At 41.5% G+C, this 20745-nt stretch overlaps 1 protein-coding gene across 2 annotated transcripts in view; it reads right to left on the bottom strand.

Annotated features, from left to right (window-relative positions):
• Nucleotides 1–11651: 11651 nt before the first annotated feature.
• Nucleotides 11652–20745, bottom strand: part of DNAJC21 (DnaJ heat shock protein family (Hsp40) member C21) — a 31958-nt gene continuing 22864 nt past the window's right edge. Inside the window, exons 10-13 of one of the 2 annotated variants that reach the window (XM_060295705.1) lie at nt 19895–20067; nt 17014–17089; nt 16091–16486; nt 11652–12944 (exon numbers count right to left, since the gene is read on the bottom strand). In XM_060295705.1, coding sequence (XP_060151688.1) covers nt 16322–16486; nt 17014–17089; nt 19895–20067 — 414 coding nt within the window. In that variant the 3' untranslated portion in view covers nt 11652–12944; nt 16091–16321. The remainder of the gene's footprint in view (nt 12945–16090; nt 16487–17013; nt 17090–19894; nt 20068–20745) is intronic. The other variant, XM_060295706.1, reaches the window with a different exon arrangement.

The following is a 20745-nucleotide window of genomic DNA, read 5'->3' as shown; positions in this document are numbered from 1 at the left end:
AATGGAAATGAAAACAAAAATAAACAAATGGGATCTAATGAAGCTTCAAAGCTTTTGCACAGCAAAGGAATTCATAAACAAGATGAAAAGACGACCCTCAGAATGGGAGAAAGTATTTGCAAACGAATCAATGGGCAAAGGATTAATCTCCAAAATATATAAACAGCTCATGCAGCTCAATATTAAAAAAAACAAACAACCCAATCCAAAAATGGGCAGAAGACCTAAATAGACATTTCTCCAAAGAAGATGTACAGATTGCCAAAAAACACATGAAAGGATGCTCAACATCACTAATCATTAGAGAAATGCAAATCAAAACTGCAATGTGGTATCACCTCACACCGGCCAGAATGGCCATTATCAAAAAGTCTACAAACAATAAATGCTGGAGAGGGTGTGGAGAAAAGGGAACCCTCCTACAAGGTTGGTGGGAATGTAAATTGATACAGCCACTATGGAGAACAGTATGGAGGTTCCTTAAAAAACTAAAAATGGTACTAGCATACGACCCAGCAATCCCACTACTGGGCATATACCCTGAGAAAACCATAAATCAAAAAGAGTCATGTACCACAATGTTCATTGCAGGTCTGTTTACAATAGCCAGAATATGGAAGCAATCCAAGTGTCCACTGACATATGAATGGATAAAGAAGATGTGGCACATATATACAATGGAATATTACTCAGCCATAAAAGGAAATGAAACTGAGTTATTTGTAGCAAGGTGGATGGACCTACAGACTGTCAGAGTGAAGTAAGTCAGAAAGAGAAAAACAAATACCGTATGCTAACAGATATATGGAATGTAAAAAAAAAAAAAAGGTTCTGAAGAACCTAGGGGCAGGACAGGAATAAAGACGCAGACATAGAGAATGTACTTGAGGACACGGGGAGGGGGAAGGGTAAGCTGGGACAAAGTGAGAGAGTGGCATGGACATATATACACTACCAAATGTAAAACAGATAGCTAGTGGGAAGCAGCCGCATAGTATAGGGAGATCAGCTCGGTGCTTTGTGTCCACCTAGAGGGGTGGCATAGGGAGGGTGGGAGGGAGACGCAAGAGGGAGGAGATATGGGGATATATGTATATGTATAGCTGATTCACTTTGTTATACAGCAGAAACTAACACACCATTGTAAAGCAATTATACCCCAAAACAGATGTTAAAAAAAAAATTTAGTCATCTGACATGCACATGTGTGTGTATTCAGAAATATAAATTTATATATTTAGAAATGTATATATAATTAGAGACATAATATATAAAGAAATCTGTGTTTAGAAATATTATATATATATGTATATATATATATACACATATGTACACATATATATATATATTTAGATTTTGGTAATAAAGTACCAGAGGTAATTTTAGAAAGAAAAGGAAACCACTCTTGGATGAATTGTGAGGTCGTAATATCTGAAGGAGGTATTGAGAGGGCTCCCAGGCGTCTCTTATTCATCCTCCAAGGGGGCTGCAATTCTATGCACTCTTCTCAGGGCCCCAGTTCACACCCCTGCCCTTCTCACTCTCAATAAGTGACTGTTGTTTATCAGAAGAACATTGAAACTATCCAGCAAGGATTCTGATCATATCACTCTCCTGCTTAATACCTGTTTGATGCCTTCCCTCAGGCCTGTCTCTGGCTTGCGTCCTGGCCTGGTGGCCCTGCACCTTTCCCTGGCTTCTGCACGCCTGTCATTGCTGCCCTCCAGCAGCCCCCTACCCCCCTGCCTATCTCAGGGCTGCTGCACTGTGTTCTCTCCTCCCGGAGCCCTCAGACTTCTTCACCTGCTACTTCTTCCTCATCCTTCACAGAGCTGATAATCACATTCATGGTCAGGTTATTATTTTACATAAACCTTCCCCCCAGCACACACATATGCTCCAGGATCTTACAGCTTGAATTGTTCATTCTCTTCTGGATTTTCAGTGTCTATATTCTTCTTTCTTCTTCCTCTCAGCCTAAAAACATGCCTCTCCCTCCATTTAAAAAAAAAAACAAAAAAATAAACAGAAAAAAACTTCTTTCAAATGTATATCCTTTTCCTAAAAGTGATGCTTCTAAGAAAAAAATCCTTGGGGCACTGCCATGCCACTTCCTCACTGCCACTCTCTCAGTACTCCCCAGGCTGGCTTCTGTGAACCTATTCTTGCAAAAGTGACCTACAACTCCTGTGATGGTTAATTTTATGTGGCAACTTGACTGGACCATGGGGTGCCCAGATATCTTATTAACGTTATTTCTGGATATGCCTGTGAGGGGGTTCCTGGAAGAGATTAGCATCTGGATTGGTGGACTGAGTAAAGCAGATGGCCTGCCCAATGTAAGTGGGCATCACACAATGGGCTAAAGACTTGAATAGAACAAAAAGGTGGAGACAGATTGGATTCGCCCTCTCTGGCTGACTGCTTGAGCTGGGACATCCATCTCCTATGCCCTCAGCATCCCTGGTTGTCAGGCCTTCAGACACCCAGTGAAATCTACCCCAGCAGCCCCTGAGGCTCTTGGGTCTTCAAACTACACCACTGGCTCTCCTGGGTCTCCAGCTTGCAGACAACAGACCAGGGCACTTCTGTCTGCATAGTCACATGAGCCAATACCTTATAATAAATATAGATATAGATAACATATGGATATGTAGGTATCGATATATAACTATCTATTTCCATCTACATAGCTGTGCACATCATTATACACTGTATACACATATGTATATCATTATATACATAGCTCTATATACATACCTGTATATATATATATATATATATATATATATATATCTCCTATTGGTTCTGTTTCTCTGAAAAATCCTGACTAATATAACCTTCTAACTGCCAAATTCAGCCCTCACCTCACTTAGCATCTCTGTGGCATCTGAGACTGGTCATCTTCCTCTCCTATTTTTTTTTAATGGCACCATGGTCTTCCAATCTTGTACTACCTCTTTATGTTTTAAGATTTTTTTTTTTTTTTTTTTTTTTTTTTGCAATATGCGGGCCTCTCACTGTTGTGGCCTCTCCCGTTGCAGAGCACAGGCTCTGGACGCACAGGCTCAGTAGCCATGGCTCACGGACGCAGCCACTCCGCGGCATGTGGGATCTTCCTGGACCGGGGCATGAACCCGTGTCCCCTGCATCGGCAGGCGGACTCTCAACCACTGCGCCACCAGGGAAGCCCTAAGATTTTTTTTTTGATGTGGGCCTTTTTTTTTTTTAAGTCTTTATTGAATTTGTTACAATATTGCTTCTGTTTTATGTTTTGGCTTTTTGACCACAAGGCATGTAGGATCTCAGCTCCCCCACCAGGGGTCGAACCTGCACCCCCTGCATTGGAAGGTGAAGTCTTAACCACTGGCCCTCCAGGGAAGTCCCTCGTACTACCATTTTAGTCCTTTTCATTCTCATACATTGGTTTTTGTTTAGTTTGCTCCTTAATGCTGGTGTACCCACAGGATTTTTATCTTGACCTCTTTTTTCCCTTCTCCATATACTTTATCTGGGTGATTTCATCCATGATCCATGATGGCTTTACTATCTAGATGCTGATGATTCCCAAGCACATCTCCAGGGCAACCTCATTCTGGCCTACAGATTCGCATGGTCAGCAGTTCTTTGAACATGTTCCCTGGGTACCTACTGAGTTCTCTTCCTCCCCCCTGGAGCACATATGCTCTCCTGGCCTCAGGAGGTATTGATTGAGCCAACTACCTTCTTGCCGTAGATGCCTGGTGCCAGTAATTCCCCCACTCCCCCAAGCCAGTCTTAACCAAGCTTCTGATTCTTGCGTGCCTCCCTGCTATCCTTTTTTGCTGCCCCATTCCCCCTGATTACAGCTTTCTTGCCTCCTCTAACTGCCCGGACCTGGCTGTCATGGCTGATCGGGAGTCTCATTGCTGGCCCTTGGCACACTTTGGGCCTTCCTTGCCTTACTTATTGCTCTGTTCCCTTCCTTGTCTCATTGCCCAGCCTGAAAGTCATTACCTCATCCTCACTTAGGAGGAGTTAAGCAGCTGGCTGTTCCTGTTATCTAACTCTTTCTCTGCTCCAGCAGAAGTCCCAGATTGCAGGCATTACTGATTGCCACTTGATGCAAACTTTTAAAAAGCAAGGAGGTAGGAGGAGAGAGTGAAAATTATGCCAGAAATAAAATATTTTTAGGAATATTTTTCTTCCTGTGATGGTACTGGGTATGGGGAACATCGATGTAGTGAGTGAACTTTAGCAGAGGTGTCATTAGAAACCACTGTTCCGGCTGAGCTGGTCTCCAACTAGTTTCACTCAGCACTGCCACACACCAGAACCTGGCACAGGGGCCTGACCGATGCTCCTCAGTGGTCCTGTGCCAATTCCACCAACCTGGGCAGGAGGGTCCTCTTTATTCTTGGTAACATCCCTGGAGTTACTCCTAGACCCTGGGAGCCATCTCCAGTAAACCCTCTGCTTCCTTCTTTTTAGCAATATCCTACCCTCCATCCTCTTTTTAGCAGGGAGCTCGTTTCCTTCTCAGGAGCATTGCCTTCCTCTACCTATTCACCTTTTCTCCTGCTTCTTCACGCAGAATCAACTCCTCCCTTACTCCTCTAACACTTCCAAGAGAGATTGTGGGGAGAGGAGGTGGGTTTTGGAACAGGGAAGCAAGATGTATTGTCAGTTAGCCTGTTTAGTGCAGCAAAGAAAGGAAAGAAAACAGTTTAGTCTCTGTATTAAAGTTTTAAAGATTCTGATTTTGCCACTCTTGAAAATACCTTTCAGAAATGCATGCTGTCTAGGTATGCAATTTAAAAAGAATATATTTGAAAAAGAAGAACAAAGTCGGAGAACTAAGATTTCCTAATTCCAAAACTTACTACAAAAGCTACAGTAATCAAAGCAGTGTGGTTCTAGCAGAAAGACAGACATGTAGACCAAAAGAATAAAATAGAGAGCCGAAGATAAACCCTCGCATATATGGTCAGTTAAGTTTTGACAAGGATGCCAAGGCCACTCAATGGAGAAAGGATAATCTTTTCAACAAATGATGTTGGGAAAACTGGTTATCCACATGCAAAAGAATGAAGTTGGAGCCTGCCCTTGCAACATATACAATAATTAACTCAAAATGAGTTAAAGACTTAAACCTAAGAGATAAAACTATAAAACTCTTAGAAGAAAACAGGTACAAATCTTCATGACATCAGATTTGGCAATGATTTCTTAGATAAGGCAAGAAAAGAAAAAAAATAGATAAAATTGGGTCTATTCAAAATTAAAAACTTTTGTGCATCAAAGGGCACTATCAAGAAAGTGAAAAGATAGCCCACAGAATGGGATAATGTGTTTACAAAATCATATATCTGATAAGGGCTAAATTTCCAGAATATATTAAAAAGAACACTTACAATTCAACAACAACAAAACAACTCAATTCAAAAGTGGGCAAAAGATTTAAATAGACATTTCTCCAAAGATGAAATACAAATGGCCAGTAAGCATATGAAAAAATACTCAACATCACTATCCGTCCGTTATGGAAATACTAATCAAAACCACAGTGAGATACCACTTATACCCATTAGGATGGCTATTATATAAAAGAATAAAATACGAAAACATCAGAAAATAACAAATGTTGGCAAGGGTATGTAGAGATTGGAACTCTTGTGCATTGCTGGTGGGAATGTTTTCCATTATGGAAAACAGTATGGCAGTTCCCCAAAAAGTTAAACACAGGGTTACCCCACGATTCAGCAATTCCACTTCAGGGTATAGATCCAAAAGAATTAAAAGCAGGAATTCAAACAGATATTTGCACAACCATGTTCATAGCAGTATAATTTCTAATAGCCAAAAGATGGAAACAACTCAGATGTTATCATTGAATGAATGAATGAACAATATGTGGTATATGGACACAATGGAATGGTATTCTGTCTTGAAAAGGAAGACAATTCCAATACATGCTGTAATATGGATGGATGAACCTTGAAAACATTGCTAACTGAAACAAGCCAGTCACAAAGGATAAATATTGCCAAGAGTTGCGGGTAGGAGGGAATGGGAAATTATTGTTTCATAGGTAGAAAGTTTCTGTTGGGGATGATGAAAAGTTCTGAAAATGGGCCAGTGGTGATAGCTATGCAACATTGTGAGTGTGCTTAATGCTACTGTACACTTAAAAATAGTTAACATGGTAAATTTTACAACAATTTTCCAAAAAAATTTTAAGAATATATCCATGTATGAGAACATTCCTTCCAATGAGGTCAGAGTGAAGGATTAATAGAGAGATTTAGAATGCATAAATGAATGGAACGATAGAGAGATTTGGTTGCATTAAAGCAAATAGGCCTCGCTTCTCCATACCTGGGTGAGAAAAATGTTCACTGTAGCACAGAGAACTCATGCCTTTTCTTCATGTATGGGTTTCTTAATACCAGACGTTTGGTCTCAATCCTTCTTGGAACAAGGAAAGGAACACAGCAAACTCTCTCATCTGTAAAACGAGTAGGTTGAACTAGATAGATAAGCTCGAAGGTCCCTATCAGCTCTAGCGTTTTGCTACTCTCTGAAGTTGTAAAGCAGCAGCATGGCACAGTAAGAGGGCTTCTATAGATTCTTTCCTGGAAACAGAGCGGAAGTGAGTGAGTTCTCAAAAGAGTCTGAGCTGTGTGGCTTCGGGGCTTTGCAGACTCCCGGCAAACAGGCACACTCCTAAGTGACTAAGGATGCTGGAGTGGCGCTAATGACGTGAGAAGTTGGAAAGTGAGTCTCACGGAACTTCATCCTGTAATGAAGTGTTTATGGCACATAAGTTAAACCCCAGACACAAATGATAAATGAGTAAGCTGAAGGGGAAATTTTGCTTAATAACATTACAGTGCATTAAAAATAAATAGTAAAACTTTAGACATTAAGGCTTCCATAGGGGTAATGAATCAATTCCTAAAATTCCAGTAAGTCAATTCCAAAATACATTCATTTAAAAAATGTATAATGGTATTATTAGGGGCCCCTCCCCCATAAGGTGATTACTTTGGGGGAAGGCCTGACTGCATTCTCTCCTGAAGTATGGCTGTGCTAATACTGACAGGATGATAAAGAATTAAACTTGCAGTTAATTAAATTTTAAAGAAAATAAGACACGGGGTCTAAGAAGCTGAAGTTTCCATTGAAAATGGATCATGGGGTCAAAACAGATAGCAGCCTTCACTAAGTATTTCTGTTTGCTTCTTGCCCTCCAGTGCAGAGTGATTTCAGAGCTGGCCCCCAGCAGTAAGGCATGGGGTGCATCCTTCCAAAAGTTCCATTGTTTTGTTCTTGAGGCAGCATATAGTAAGTATCAAATGGTCAAGGAGGTCAGAGGAAGAAACACTTATTGAGAGGAGATATTGGGAAAGCTTCATGGAAAAGGAGTCACTTAAATAACATTGCTTGAAAGCTCAGGTAATAGGGCCCCCTGCTCTGGGCCCCCAGTTTTAGAGGGGTCCCATTCCAGCTTTCCTTTGTCCAGGCCCTTCTCCAGGGAGTAAGGAATCCACAGACCCAGAATTCCAGAAGCCCCTGCCCAAATGGCTCCAAGCTCAAGTGCAGGGCCTACCTTGGTCTCCTGGTGCAGCTGATTGCAGGAGTTTAGATGCTTGGACATGAGAGCTAGGACAGCTACATGGACACACACGAGGCAGGATGGAGCTGAGCGTGGGAAGAGGGGGCGAGGAGAGGTCGGAGGTCAAGTCTTTCCATGCCACCACGTTCTGGTAGGAAATGCAAGGAATCTGAGAACAGAAAGTTTGAACCCGGCCTTTTGGATGCTTATAAGTGATAATGACCACGGTAGGAGGGTAAAGCATATTTAACTCAATAGTTGGTTAGCTTGATATAATTCTGAAACATTTCAACATATGGTGTGTGGGTGTCCGTTTGCTCTCCTCCCCCAGGTCCCAAGAATCCGAGGGGTGCGCCTGCACTTCAAGTATGACTTGAAGGAAGGGTAGGAGTTGGAAAAGCGGAGAGGGGGAGAGGTTTCAGACGGGTGGGATGTAGAGAAGAAAACAGACTCCTAGTTTGACTCCCTCGGGATGTCACTTCTCCAGCTAAATATTGCTAAGTATTTTAATTAATTTCCATTATATTCTAGAATCAGTGTTCCCAAACTTCTCAACTATTCCTGCCATTGCCACTTTCAGTGCTCCTTTCCAAGGCTTCTTTAGGTGCAGCACCCAGAACTGAGCACAGGGTGGGCAGAGCAGGACCTCGTCCTTAGGGCAGCGGGCATTCCTCTTCACCCAGTCTCACATTGATGTTGCCGTCAACTCTAATCCCCACTTCATTTCCATGTCTTGTGGTTGAATCATGTTTTCCCTATTCTATTTTGTTCCAGTTACATTTTTAATGCGAGTCATATATTTTTCATTTATCTTTTATTTTTGTCTAGAACTCATCCATAAGCATTTCTTTTGGATCCTGAGTCTGTCTCCTGTAAAGTAGGAGAGGGTTTGAGAATATTAGGAAGCTGGTAAATTTCAAATTGCCTTTAAAAGAAAACCAAATTGGATGCTTCCGTCATCTCAAAGCTGCATGATTTTGCTTTAGAAGGGTCATGCCAACACTGATGGAGGAACCTATGTTCCATCCCGAGCCTGAGGGAGAACGCTAGCTTCACACAAACCTCGTAGTTTGAATATTCAGGAGGTTTTCGTGGTTCAACTTCTCACCAAGCGTGTATAGAGCAAATGAGGGTCTGTCTTCCATTGGCGGAGACAGGGCACTCTCACTAGATGACCGTGTTGTGCGAGCACAGCCAGGACCTGGCTCCGCTGAGTGGCAGTGACTGTTGGAACCGACCCACCTGCAAGCGGAGCCACTCTAGGATTCTGCACTTAAAATACCCGACAAGCGGCTTGCTGAGGCCGTGCTGTGGTTCTAGCACTATGCTAGGTATGGTAGAGGACAGAAAAGGAGGACAAGCCCCTCTCTGCCCTCAAGAAGTTCACGGTCTACCTGAAGCCCGAGACCTGCCAGCAGGGCAGCCGTACAGCAGGCAGAGCGCCGTGTTCCACAGGCACCGTCACTTCGGTCTCTACAACAACCCCTCGAGTGAGGAGCCTATGGTTGGCAGCAAAATGCACCTCCTGCCCCCAGATGTCTACATTCTCATCCCTGAAATCCGTGAATGTTTTCTCACATGGCAAAAAGGCCTTTGCAGAGTGATTAAGGGTCTTGAGGAGATTATCCTGGGTGATCCAGGTGGGCCCAGTGTGAGTGCAAGGAAAACACTCTGTACAGGGGGAACTGGGTGAAGAGCTGGGCAACTAAGCCCATGTCCCTTGGGGTACTTCACGGGGAAAGGGAACAGAATAGAATGGGAACTAGGATTTAATAGTGTGTGGCACTATTTGGGGCAAGCCTTTGTGTGGCAAGCATTCTACTGGGCTCTTCGTATACGAGTTTCTTATTTGAACCACTAACGTGTGACATGGATACTACCATCCCCATTTAAAGGCAACAGGCTCAAAGCTTTGGTGTGATATGTCCTAGTTAACAAGCTTATAACTTTGGAGCTGGGATTTGAACCTATGTGAATCTAACTTCAAGACCCATACTCTCTCCATACTGATCTCCTGTATAAGTGGAGGAAATACTCTGTCTTTTGGTTTTGACGTACCTCAAAAGGCTCCCTCGCGTGCCTACCTTGATTCTCAAACTGTTGCTGTTATGAGGATTCAGTTGTCCAGGACCTGAGGCGGGTAGGGCCCTTGGGCAGTAGGGCTGGCAAGGCCCCAGGAAGAGTGGCTGGGATTAGGGAACAGAGACTGGATCTCCCTGGGCCCACCTCTGGCCACCGGATTCTGGAAGACAAAGGGGGACTGGTTTAAAGGCACCTACAGAGCGGGTGTGGAGAGCACCAAAGACGTCTCTCTCCAGCTGCACAGCTTTCTCTCAGGTGAGCCCAGATCGCAGAACACACAGCTCAGCTAAAAAGTGCCTGCAGATGGGCCCGCCCACTTGGGATAAGTTTTCTCCTCAATCTCCTTGCAGTGATTAGCCATCTGCACTGGGCCTGCGCTTTCAAAACCCAATTCAAGTTTGGAGAGAAAGCACGTGCACGCAGCACCGGTTTCTGAAGATGTCGTCCAGCGGAGAGTGGTGTGAGCTCACTCGCCAGAGCGCTCATCAAGCTGTTGGGCTTCCCTGGAGCTGCAGGTAGAGAACCCCAGCCCAGGATCCTGCCGTCACTCAGCGAATCCCCCTACCCCCAGGGCAGGCATCCTTCTATGGCATTTCCAGCAGAGAACCCTGACCGGACAGTTACAGAACATCCTAAGAGACGGATTCCACTATTGGATGGAACTGTTGGAAGTTCTGCTTCACATATGCTGAGACTACTGTTACCTCGTACACAAAAGTATGAGTTATTATTAAATTTGAAAATAAGAAAAGTACCTGAAGATATATTAACTACATATCAATTTATCTAAATGCGGAGAGACACCATGACCTTTTTGTTTTAGAAATTGTTAGAAACTTTCTCTAAGTGACATTCAAATAATTTATACTGCGAAGGATAATTTGAACCCTTCCTTGCTTTCAGAAGGCATTTTGTATCCGAAAGGACATCAGTGATGCTGGGGCCCTGTCTCATTTTAATGGCAAAGTAATTCTCTGTACAAATGCACTGAGTCTTCTAACATAATTAGGATCAATGATCGTCAAGACAGTTTCCATTGGTATCACACAACCACGTTGAAATAGCATATTTTCAGCTTTAGCATGTAAAAATTTTGTTCCATTTGAGCCAGAAAGAATTTCAATATATACACTAGTACTTAAAAAAAAAAAAAATAGGGCTTCCCTGGTGGCGCAGTGGTTGGGAGTCTGCCTGCCAATGCAGGGGACACGGGTTTGTGCCCCGGTCCAGGAAGATCCCACGTGCCACGGAGCGGCTGGGCCCGTGAGCCATGGCCGCTGAGCCTGCGCATCCGGAGCCTGTGCTCCGCAACGGGAGAGGCCACAACAGTGAGAGGCCCGCGTACTGCAAAAAAAAAAAAAACAACAATACACCATAGGATCAATATAATCATGGATTTCTCTGCAAATTACCATCCCCATTAGATGATTTCAGAAACCAATCTTGCTTAAATAAAGCAAGAAAATTTATAAGCAGAAGAGATTATTGAAAATAAGTAAAAGCTAATAGCTATCGAGTGCCTATCATGTGCCAGGCAGTGTTCACACTTAAGTTTTCACCTTTACAATTCGGCAAGGTTGATTTCACCCTTATTTTACAGATGAAAAAAAATAGAAGAGGCTTAAAGAGTTTAAACGACTTGCCCAAGATCACATAATTAGTGCTGCCACTGTAACGTGATCCCAGATCTCTCAGAGCTAAGAGTCCACATCCTTGCCACTGTTGAAGCTATACCTCTCATATGGGGAGGGAACAATACACACGGTGAAATAAGAAGCGACTGGCTATATTCAATATCCTGAGATAAACCATAAGGGGAAATAATATTAAAAAGAATGTATATATATGCGTGACTGAATCGCTTTGCTGTACAGCAGAAATTAACACATTATAAACCAACTATACTTCAATTAAAAAAAAAAGCAATCAGGACGTGAGTCACCTGCAACAGGAAATGCAAAACAACAGAGGCTTCAGTAATGCAGGAGTTTTATTTCTCTTGAATGCAGAAGGAGGTTGTCTGGGGCTTATAGGGTCCCTCTACATGTCAAGGATGGAAGCTCCTAGGCTTCAGTTTCTCTGCCCTGTGAGGATTCATGGTCCCAGACAGGGGTAGAGCGCCAACCATTACCTACCCGTTCACTGAAGCTGGCGGAGGAAGGAATAAGGACATCCCACATCTTTCAGGACATGTCCCCAAAGTTGCTCAGATCACTGACCAGAACTTACAGACTCCTAGCTGCAAGGGAGGCTAGGAAGGTAAAATTTTAGGTGGCTTTGTGCCCAATCAAAAATCAGAGTTATAAGGAAGAAGGGGAGAATGAATATTGAGAGAAACAAGTAACAGCCTCTGCCACAGTGAGCTTATGGAATATGCTAGGAATAAAATGTAGACCTGAAAACCTTTATCTCCCCTTTCGTGCAAGTGTATTTTCTATTAACAAAAAATGGAACATTAATTTGTATTTCTCTGGATATTTGAAGTATTTCATGAAAACATGTTAGCAGAGTGATAAACCCTCATTACCCACCACCCAGAATTAATGCTAACATCTTCCTTCAGATCTTAATTAGAAGTCTTGCCTCAGATAAGGCCCCTTTGCTGCCACGCCCCCATTCCACCCCTCTCCCTCCGTTTCCAGAGGCAAATACTTTTCTGAGTGATGTGTTTCCCATTGATGGTTCTATATTTTCTCTCTATAAATAACAACAGTACTTTAAAAAAACTATATATAAGTGGCATACATGTCACCTTCTGACAGCTTGTTTTCATTCAGTATTTTTTTAAGGCTAGCCATTGGTATTACATATCCAGTTCACTCATTTGAACTGCTTGTTTGCCATCTTATTGTCCATTATACAATTTATCCACTTTCTTGTTCATGGAGATTTAGGGTCCATCTCCATCTTTTCCCAGATACAAGCAATTCAGCTGTGATCAGCCACTAAGTCTCCTTGTCCACAGGCGCCTGGATTCCTGAGAGCACTGCTTCTCAAGATGCAAGAAGCATGCGAGTCACCTGAGAAGTCTTGTTAATTGCAAATTCTCACCCAGCAGGTCAGGAGTGGGACCTGGGTGACAGTCCTCAGGTAGAGCCCATGCTGTGCCTCTGCAGACACTGTGAGACTCTAGTATACCCCTGGAGTTGTCAGGTCAGGGGGTACGTCTTCAACTTTCATAGCCACGATCAAACTGAAGCAATTGTTCCCATTTCTCCATTCTCACCAACACTTGATCTTGTGAGACTTTTTGCCTTTTGCCAATCTGAAAACATGAAACAACTAAGTCATATTTCCCTGATTATCAGTGACAATGATCACCTTTTCATACTGTTTTGACTATTCAAGCTTTTTCTGTTCATATATTTTACCCATTTTTCTAATGCAGCGGTTCTGAGCGTGGTCTGAGGACCCTGGGAGATCCACAAGGTCCTTCTTTTTCCAATTTCCTATCCACATGAGGCTCAATTTTCTTCACATACTTTAACCAAAACATACAGCAACAGACTGATTGAAGAAGCAGCTATCAGAATCCAGCTGTCTTCTATTGAGCCAGACATTAAAGAGATTTTCAGAAATGTAAAACAAATGCCTCTCTTCTCATTAAACTTTCATTTTGAAAAAGTTATTTTCATAAATGTTATTATTTTAAATAAGGTAATACTTCAAAAATTCCTCTATTTTCATTTCTAATAGAGTAAATATCAGTAGATATAAACTACATACACAAAACCACTTTGGGGTTCTCAATTTTTGAGACTGTAAAGGGATCTTGATACCAAAAAGTTTGAGAACTGCTTGGTATTAATGCATAACTGTCAATTGCTCACTGATCTATAGGAGGTTCTTTTGTCGTTTAATGTATTCTGGATACTAATCCTTTGTCAGTTACATGTAACAAAACATTTTCTCCCAGTCTGAGGCTTGTCTTTTTACTTATGTTGCCTATTGTTCTGCAAAAGTTTTCATTTTGATGCCATCCTATTTTCCTATAGTGCTATGCTTTTGATAAGGATACTGTTCCTATTTTGAAATAGGGAAGGTCTCACTGGGCTTTACGGAGAACCCTAGCTTTGGTACCACTGCATGAACTGTGGAGGAATAAACGGGATTTCCCCTAACCCTCTCCTTCCAGAACCCTCAAGCTATGCACCTTCTACACTTGAGCTAACTTCAATCAGGATGGTAGTTACCACTGAGCTTCAATGAGATTAACGTAAAATATGCGCTCATGTGTTTTTGAATATTCTGCTCTGCCTCAGACAGACAAAATCGAACGTCTGTGATCCACCAAAAATAACATTCTACCCTTGCCATAACATATGTTTCTGTTTTCCTCTTCAGAAGTAGATTGGAAAGGAAATTCCCATCAAACTTAAAGCGCATTCAATTCAGCACATACAGTTCTATCTGCAAATATTTTAACTGAAAAAGATTTAACTCATCTAAATTCAATAACATTGTGTATAAAGCTTTTGTATTTAAAAAACGTTTTCATATGTACTATTTTGTTTGATCGTCATAATAATCCTGGGTGATAAATGGAGCCAATATTATTATGCTAACAACTGTGTTAGAGATAAGGAAAACGAAGTTCAGAGAAGTTAAATGACTTATCAGCATCACACACAGGATTAGAACTGAAATCTAATTTCTGATCACAACCGATGAAGATCTCTTAAAACGTATGGATGACTTCTGTCAATGAGAATAAAAGTAACAAGAAACCCCAATCAATCCTCACATGTAGCAGGAATAAATTTAAATATGCCTGCATGGTTGGTACAAGGGAAAGCAAGGAAGGTCTGAAGGGCATTTGCAGGACATTCTCTACCTTTCAAGATGACTTCCTATTTTTTACTGAACAATAAATAACATGTGACTAATATGCCCTCCCATTCATTAATATTCCTATTCATAATTATGGCCAATTCATCTAGTTCAAATTAGAGGAAGGTGGTGAGTGTTCAGATGAAGCCTGGGAGGAAAAGACCAAAGACAGAAAACTGGCTGGCATTTCCCCTGAAGGGACCAAGAAAAGGGGGGAAAACAATTAGGAGGAATTAGCAATAGAAGTTAGAAAGGGAAGAAGGTAAAGAAAATAAACATCTATCTAAATGAAAAAGACACAAACTAAAAATTAAGCTACAAATGCATATTTTCAAGTCCATCTCACAGAATGATCCGCATCATCAATACTATCCATGAAGCTTTCAGAAAAGACCTTGCCCTCGGGGACCCTGTGTTTTAGAACTTATGCATAACTGAAGATTGTTTCATTTGAAGATCAAGGATATAAGGAGAGAAATAACTTCACTGAACAGCAAGTACTTATTTCAAGCTAGTGAGTTCAAAGTTACTTTCAAGACCAACAAAAGCATTGCCTATTTAATCCACCCTAAAACCTGACTCATCACTGATCCATATACTTGACCACACTCACTTATAAAGATTCTCTGTATTTCTTTTTTCATCTTTGCTACAGAGTAGACAATCTAGGGCATAAATATCAGCCCTAGTGAAAAATCTTTCATTAAAAAAGTTTCTCTCTTGGGGCTTCCCTGGTGATGCAGTGGTTGAGAGTCCACCTGCCAATGCAGGGGACACGGGTTCGTGCCCCGGTCCGGGAAGATCCCACATGCCGCGGAGCGGCTGGGCCCATGAGCCTGAGCGTCTGAAGCCTGTGCTCCGCAACGGGAGAGGCCACAACAGTGAGAGGCCCGCATACAGCAAAAAAAAAAAAAGGAAAAGTTTCTCTCCACTGAATGATGGAAAAAACAAAAGAACTTCTGAAAATAGTGAAAAAAACCCAAGGCAGAATACCCCTTGTTAAATAGAATAAATTCTGAACCATCTGCTACCTTGATCAATCATGCTTTACAGCTGTCCCTATGCCTAAGGAGGACACACCCTATAAATTTGTTCCATCTCCATGAGCCAAATCAGAGTGAAAAACCAAAAGATATATCTTATTGATAATTACCAGTAAAATCTCAAGTTAAATCAATATAATTATACCTTGAAGAGATACTATTCTTGAAAAACAATCATATATGTTCAATTAGTTTCTACTTATCATTGTCCTTGAGGGGAAAAAAAATGCAGTAATTAACAACAGGTTATTTAGAAGTAGTTTTAAAATCAGAACTGGAATCATGGTATCAGGTGGAAAAAATCCATGACGATTTTAAAATGATCTGAGTCTTCAACAGATCATGAAGCATAACCAAACACAAAACCACTGAATCATATAAAAATGCTTATCATATAAAAATACTTTCACTTAATGTGAAATTCACAAAATAAAACAGAAGGGAGCATTTGTACGTGTTAAAATAATTTAATTCTCTCTGTACATTTCTGTCCACATGAGCCAAGAGAAGTCAAGAATGCATACTTTACAGTATTTACCTGTTCTGAGACATTCAAGTCAATTCAGATGGCAAAAGTAGAATTCAATCACCAATGAAATGTTTAAAAAATATATATTAAACAAAAAAAACGTTTCTACAAGATAAAAATAATCTCCCACAATGCAATAAATTGCAGATGACTGAAATTTTAACTCTTTAGATGATTTCAGTTCAGTTTTTGGTGTCAAAATCTAGAGACAATCAAAAAGAAAAAGCACTGGCAGGATTTCTATCTGTTTTTACGTTTCTCTTTTTTGCTTCGACTATCTGTTACACTGTTTAAAGATGATGATGAAGGTGCTCTTGCATGACCTGTGGCCTTTAGATGGTCAAAAAGTTTATTCCGGGATGGAAATTCACTATGGCAGGTTGTACAGCTGATAAGAACATCACTCTGAGAAGGGGAAAAAAAACAAGAAAAAACAACATAAAAAAAATAAACAAAAGCAAGTATTATTATCTGAGATCAGTGTTTTCACGTTGAGATTAAATATCAAACAACTGCAAAATAAAGACCTTGTAACACAATGGACAGCTACTAAGACAGGCTCAACAGAGGCAGTTGTTCTTGGAAGTCGAGTTCCATTAACCAACACCATCAACTTTAAGGGTCCTGAGACATTCAACAGGACATACCACATGGATAAGGCTTTGGATTTCAGAGTAATGGAAAATAGAACAATAACTGTTCTGGTACAATCTGATATGTCCAGTGTGCTTCTGCTTACTTTAAAGAAAAAAATGTCAGCGGCACATACATAAATTCTACGTTCAAGGAAAACTGTTGATGGATCCACATCTATGCAGCAGGTGCAGAAGGGCTCACCAAATACACACGTAACATCTTCAGAATTAGAATTAAGATTATACTGCTTAAACAACAAGGTCCACTGAAGAGTCGTCAATATTATTTTGACCTACCACTGTCTGTAGTTCAGCAGGTACTCTGACAGATTTTTTAGTATCTTTGGCTTTCTTTCCTTTGGGTTTAGAAACACTGGAAAATAAATGAAAGGATTCAGTATAATCCAATAATAATGTACCCCTTTTAACTGTCACCTTGCTCCCAAGAAGACTCAAAAGAGTGACATGCATTTTAAAGGCTAATTCATTCATTTTAATGGCCAAGTAAATTAATTTTCACATCTCAAATGAACAGCTTTAAAAAACAACTTTAGAGATCATCAGATATCAAATTTGACACAAAAACGAAGGAATTTACTTAAAAGTTGAAACACAAGCTAAAACAAGAATACTAAAATAGCTCCGAACTTTTATATGGTGTATTTTTGTAAAAAAGCTAATTAATACTCCATTTACTGAAGCAAACCATCTTCACGGCCAACCAGTAGTACTCACAAATAATCTATGACATTAAGTGTGTGTTTCCCCAAAGACACAACTTGTTAAACCTGATCCAGTTGATGACAAACATTTCATCAGTTCCACAGTGAAATGAGAAAAACACTGTAATGCATTTTTTATAGAATTACATTTGTTAAATGTAAAGAATTTTCTTTTATTAAGATTTTGTCCTTTCTGCTGATCTGTGGGGTTTTCTCCCCTGTATTCTATAACGCAGAAATTGCCAGCCAGTATAGTCAGTTTCCTCCTGTTCTGCTTTAACTCCACAACATCCCTCTGGCTTAATCTGTATGAATTTTCATTTTCCTTCGTCCTCTCATACTTTTTCCCTCATTTGTGCTGACCAAATTCTTAGGGTAAAATCTGAGCACAACCGAATTTACAGACCAGAGGGAATGGGTTATAACCAACGAGTTATAATGCTGCCAAGCACTTGAGTATTCCATTCTTCGAGCGGAACCCAGGAGTCTGTTTTAAGTTAAATGGCCTACACATTCACCCGATGCTGATTAGGAGTACAGCACAGCATTATGCAGTATTCAGCCAGGTTTGAAAGCATCAAGAAAAAGACACCATGACATAAAAGGCAACAGATTAACATTTACTAATTTACAGAATATCATCACAGATAGGCCACAAATATATCCAAGAAAATTCAGGATAATATTCCCAAAGAACAATCCACCTTATTATGAAAGGCAGCAGCTACATCTCTGAAGCTAATATCTAAGACGTTATCTTTAAAAAGTTCTCTAGAGAGGATATAACGTACAGCATATGAATATACTCGACAAGACTGCCCTAACTTTGTATGGCGACAGGCGGTTCCTAGACCTGCTGTGGTGACCAGTTAATGTAATGTATATAAATGTCAAATCACTATGTTGTATACCTGACACTAAAATAACATTGTATGTTAACTATATTTCAATAAAACAATAAAAAGGAAAAAAAATAAAAATAAAAATGTGCCCTAGATACACACACGTTCTAGGTAGCTAGTAGCATCCACGCACTGCAGAGCAGCAGCAGAGGGGTCCCGCAGAAAGGGAGTCTGGACACCTGCCGGTGGGGGCGGGCTATCTATCCCAGCCCCGTCACTCCTCAGCAGTGAAGACACCATTTGAATTCTCTGACTCTTTTTCTCACATCATTAAGTGAGAAAGCTGAACTTCACTACTTCACTAGTAGTCACGAAAGTCTGAGTTTGAGCAATAACCCTTTTTCCTCCCCCAAATGAATCCCACGTGGAGGTACTGTGGAAAATGAATGAAAATACTTTAGCTCTATGTGACGGAGGTGTTCAGGGGCCTGGAGCCCCACTTCTGGCCCATCCCTCATACACCCAAGCAGCCTCTGAGGGACCGTCACAGGATGCTTGGGCCCCATGGAGCTAGCTGAACTGGGTCCTTCAAGTAGTCAGGCAGATGGGATTAAATGCCGACTTTCCCACTTACCAGCTTTTGTTCTGGGGCAAGTCATTTAACCCAGACTCAGTTTCCTCATGTTTAACATGGGAACACACACCAAGCATCAGAGTAGTGTGTAACCTCCCCTTCCAGCTTTCCACTGTCCAAAGTCTTCCAAGGCAGGCATCCAGGTTACCCGTTTATGGAGCTCCTTGTTCTCCTTTTCCTACAGCTCCAGGCCTACTCTAGGCTTCCATGGCATTTCTCTCCTCATTTATGGCACCTAAATCCCACACCCCTCACTGTTACTCCAGCGTTGAGCATTTTCAACTCAGGCTTCCACCTCACTCTGTCATTTGAACTCTTTTTTCATGGTCCTGTGACAGGAACCTGCGGTTGCCTACCGTTCAGATCTTTCCTCAAGGAATAAGAAATTATTCCGCTCCAGAGGAACAGAGGAGGATGGGAGCGAGAAAGTCAGACAAGGAGAGGAGGGGAAAAGGAATGCCACCTGCCCTGAGCGAGACCTTCCCCTGGCCAGCCGCTGTGGCCTGTGCAGCACCAGGACTCCTGGGCCTCTAGAGCACGAGGGTCCCAAGCTGTGCACATATGCCCTGACGACCTGCACGGGGGCTGAAGGCAGGATGCCTGGCCCGAGCATGGAGGTTTGGTCAGTGATACTCAGGCGAATGGGGCACAGTCTGGTCTGTAGTCTTGTTCTCAGGCAAGTGCCAAGGATTACTGACCCTGGGCAAAATAAGAACCTGAGCAGGATAAAGGGAACAAAAACTGGGTCCACGTGACTCCTTTCTGCTTTGGGCCATGTTGCTGCAATGTCTGAGCACACTGTCTAGCATTCTCCCTCCAACACCATCCTCTGTAAACGTACGTGTGTAGGTGTAAATCACAGATACATCTGACTCGTGGCGTCCATCATGGGAAAGGGGGTTTTATTTGATAGATGAAAAGCCATCCTCACCACCAGCATTAAGTAATTAGAAAACAACAAGCAACTCTGACTTACTTACCTTTTAGCTTCACTTTTGGGGTCATCACACCGTTCCACAGTCTCTGTAACACTGACATTTTCCTGGGGAATATCTTCCAATCCTTTGGCACTGCCTTGATTTAGGCTGTTATCTTCTGGATCAACCTTTACTGCTTCTCCAGTTCCATTTTCATTGAAATTATCATCATAATTCTAGGTAAGAAAACATGTGTGCCATTACAAAACAAATAATATACTACTACTGGCTTTTTATGTTATGTTGCCAAATAGTTACAATAAACAATGGTAATGTGCTGTACACTCTGGTAGGAGGATATCCTCAGGAAATAAAAAGGAGAGGCAGGGGCTTCCCTGGTGGCGCAGTGGTTGAGAGTCCGCCTGCAGATGCAGGGGACGCGGGTTCGTACCCCAGTCCGGGAGGATCCCACATGCTGCGGAGCGGCTGGGCCTGTGAGCCATGGCCGCTGAGCCTGCGCGTCTGGAGCCTGTGCTCCGCAATGGGAGCGGCCACAACAGTGAGAGGCCCGTGTACCGCAAGAAAAGAAAAGAAAAAAAAAAAAAAGGAGAGGCAGACAATAACTTAAGAACATGAATGCCCATTACAGAAATATTAAATTAGGGAAAATTGGAAACAATCCAAATATTCAATAAGTGAATGGTTGAATATATGAAGGAAAATTATAGAGCTCTTAAAAATCATGTTTCCAAAGATATTGATTCAATTATGTGAAAAAATAGAACATATTAGCAAAAACGGTAGAGAGAAAATTATATATGACCTCTGATCACAACTCAATTCAACATTAAGTAATATCTATAGACAGAATTAGGGATGATATTTATACTCTTCCGTATTTTCCAAATGATCTG

This window comes from Globicephala melas, chromosome 3 (genome assembly GCF_963455315.2).
Source record: "Globicephala melas chromosome 3, mGloMel1.2, whole genome shotgun sequence".
NCBI classification, from domain to species: domain Eukaryota; kingdom Metazoa; phylum Chordata; class Mammalia; order Artiodactyla; family Delphinidae; genus Globicephala; species Globicephala melas.
The sequence above is the reverse complement of the archived record's forward strand: the minus strand, read 5'-3'. Positions and strand labels throughout refer to the sequence as shown.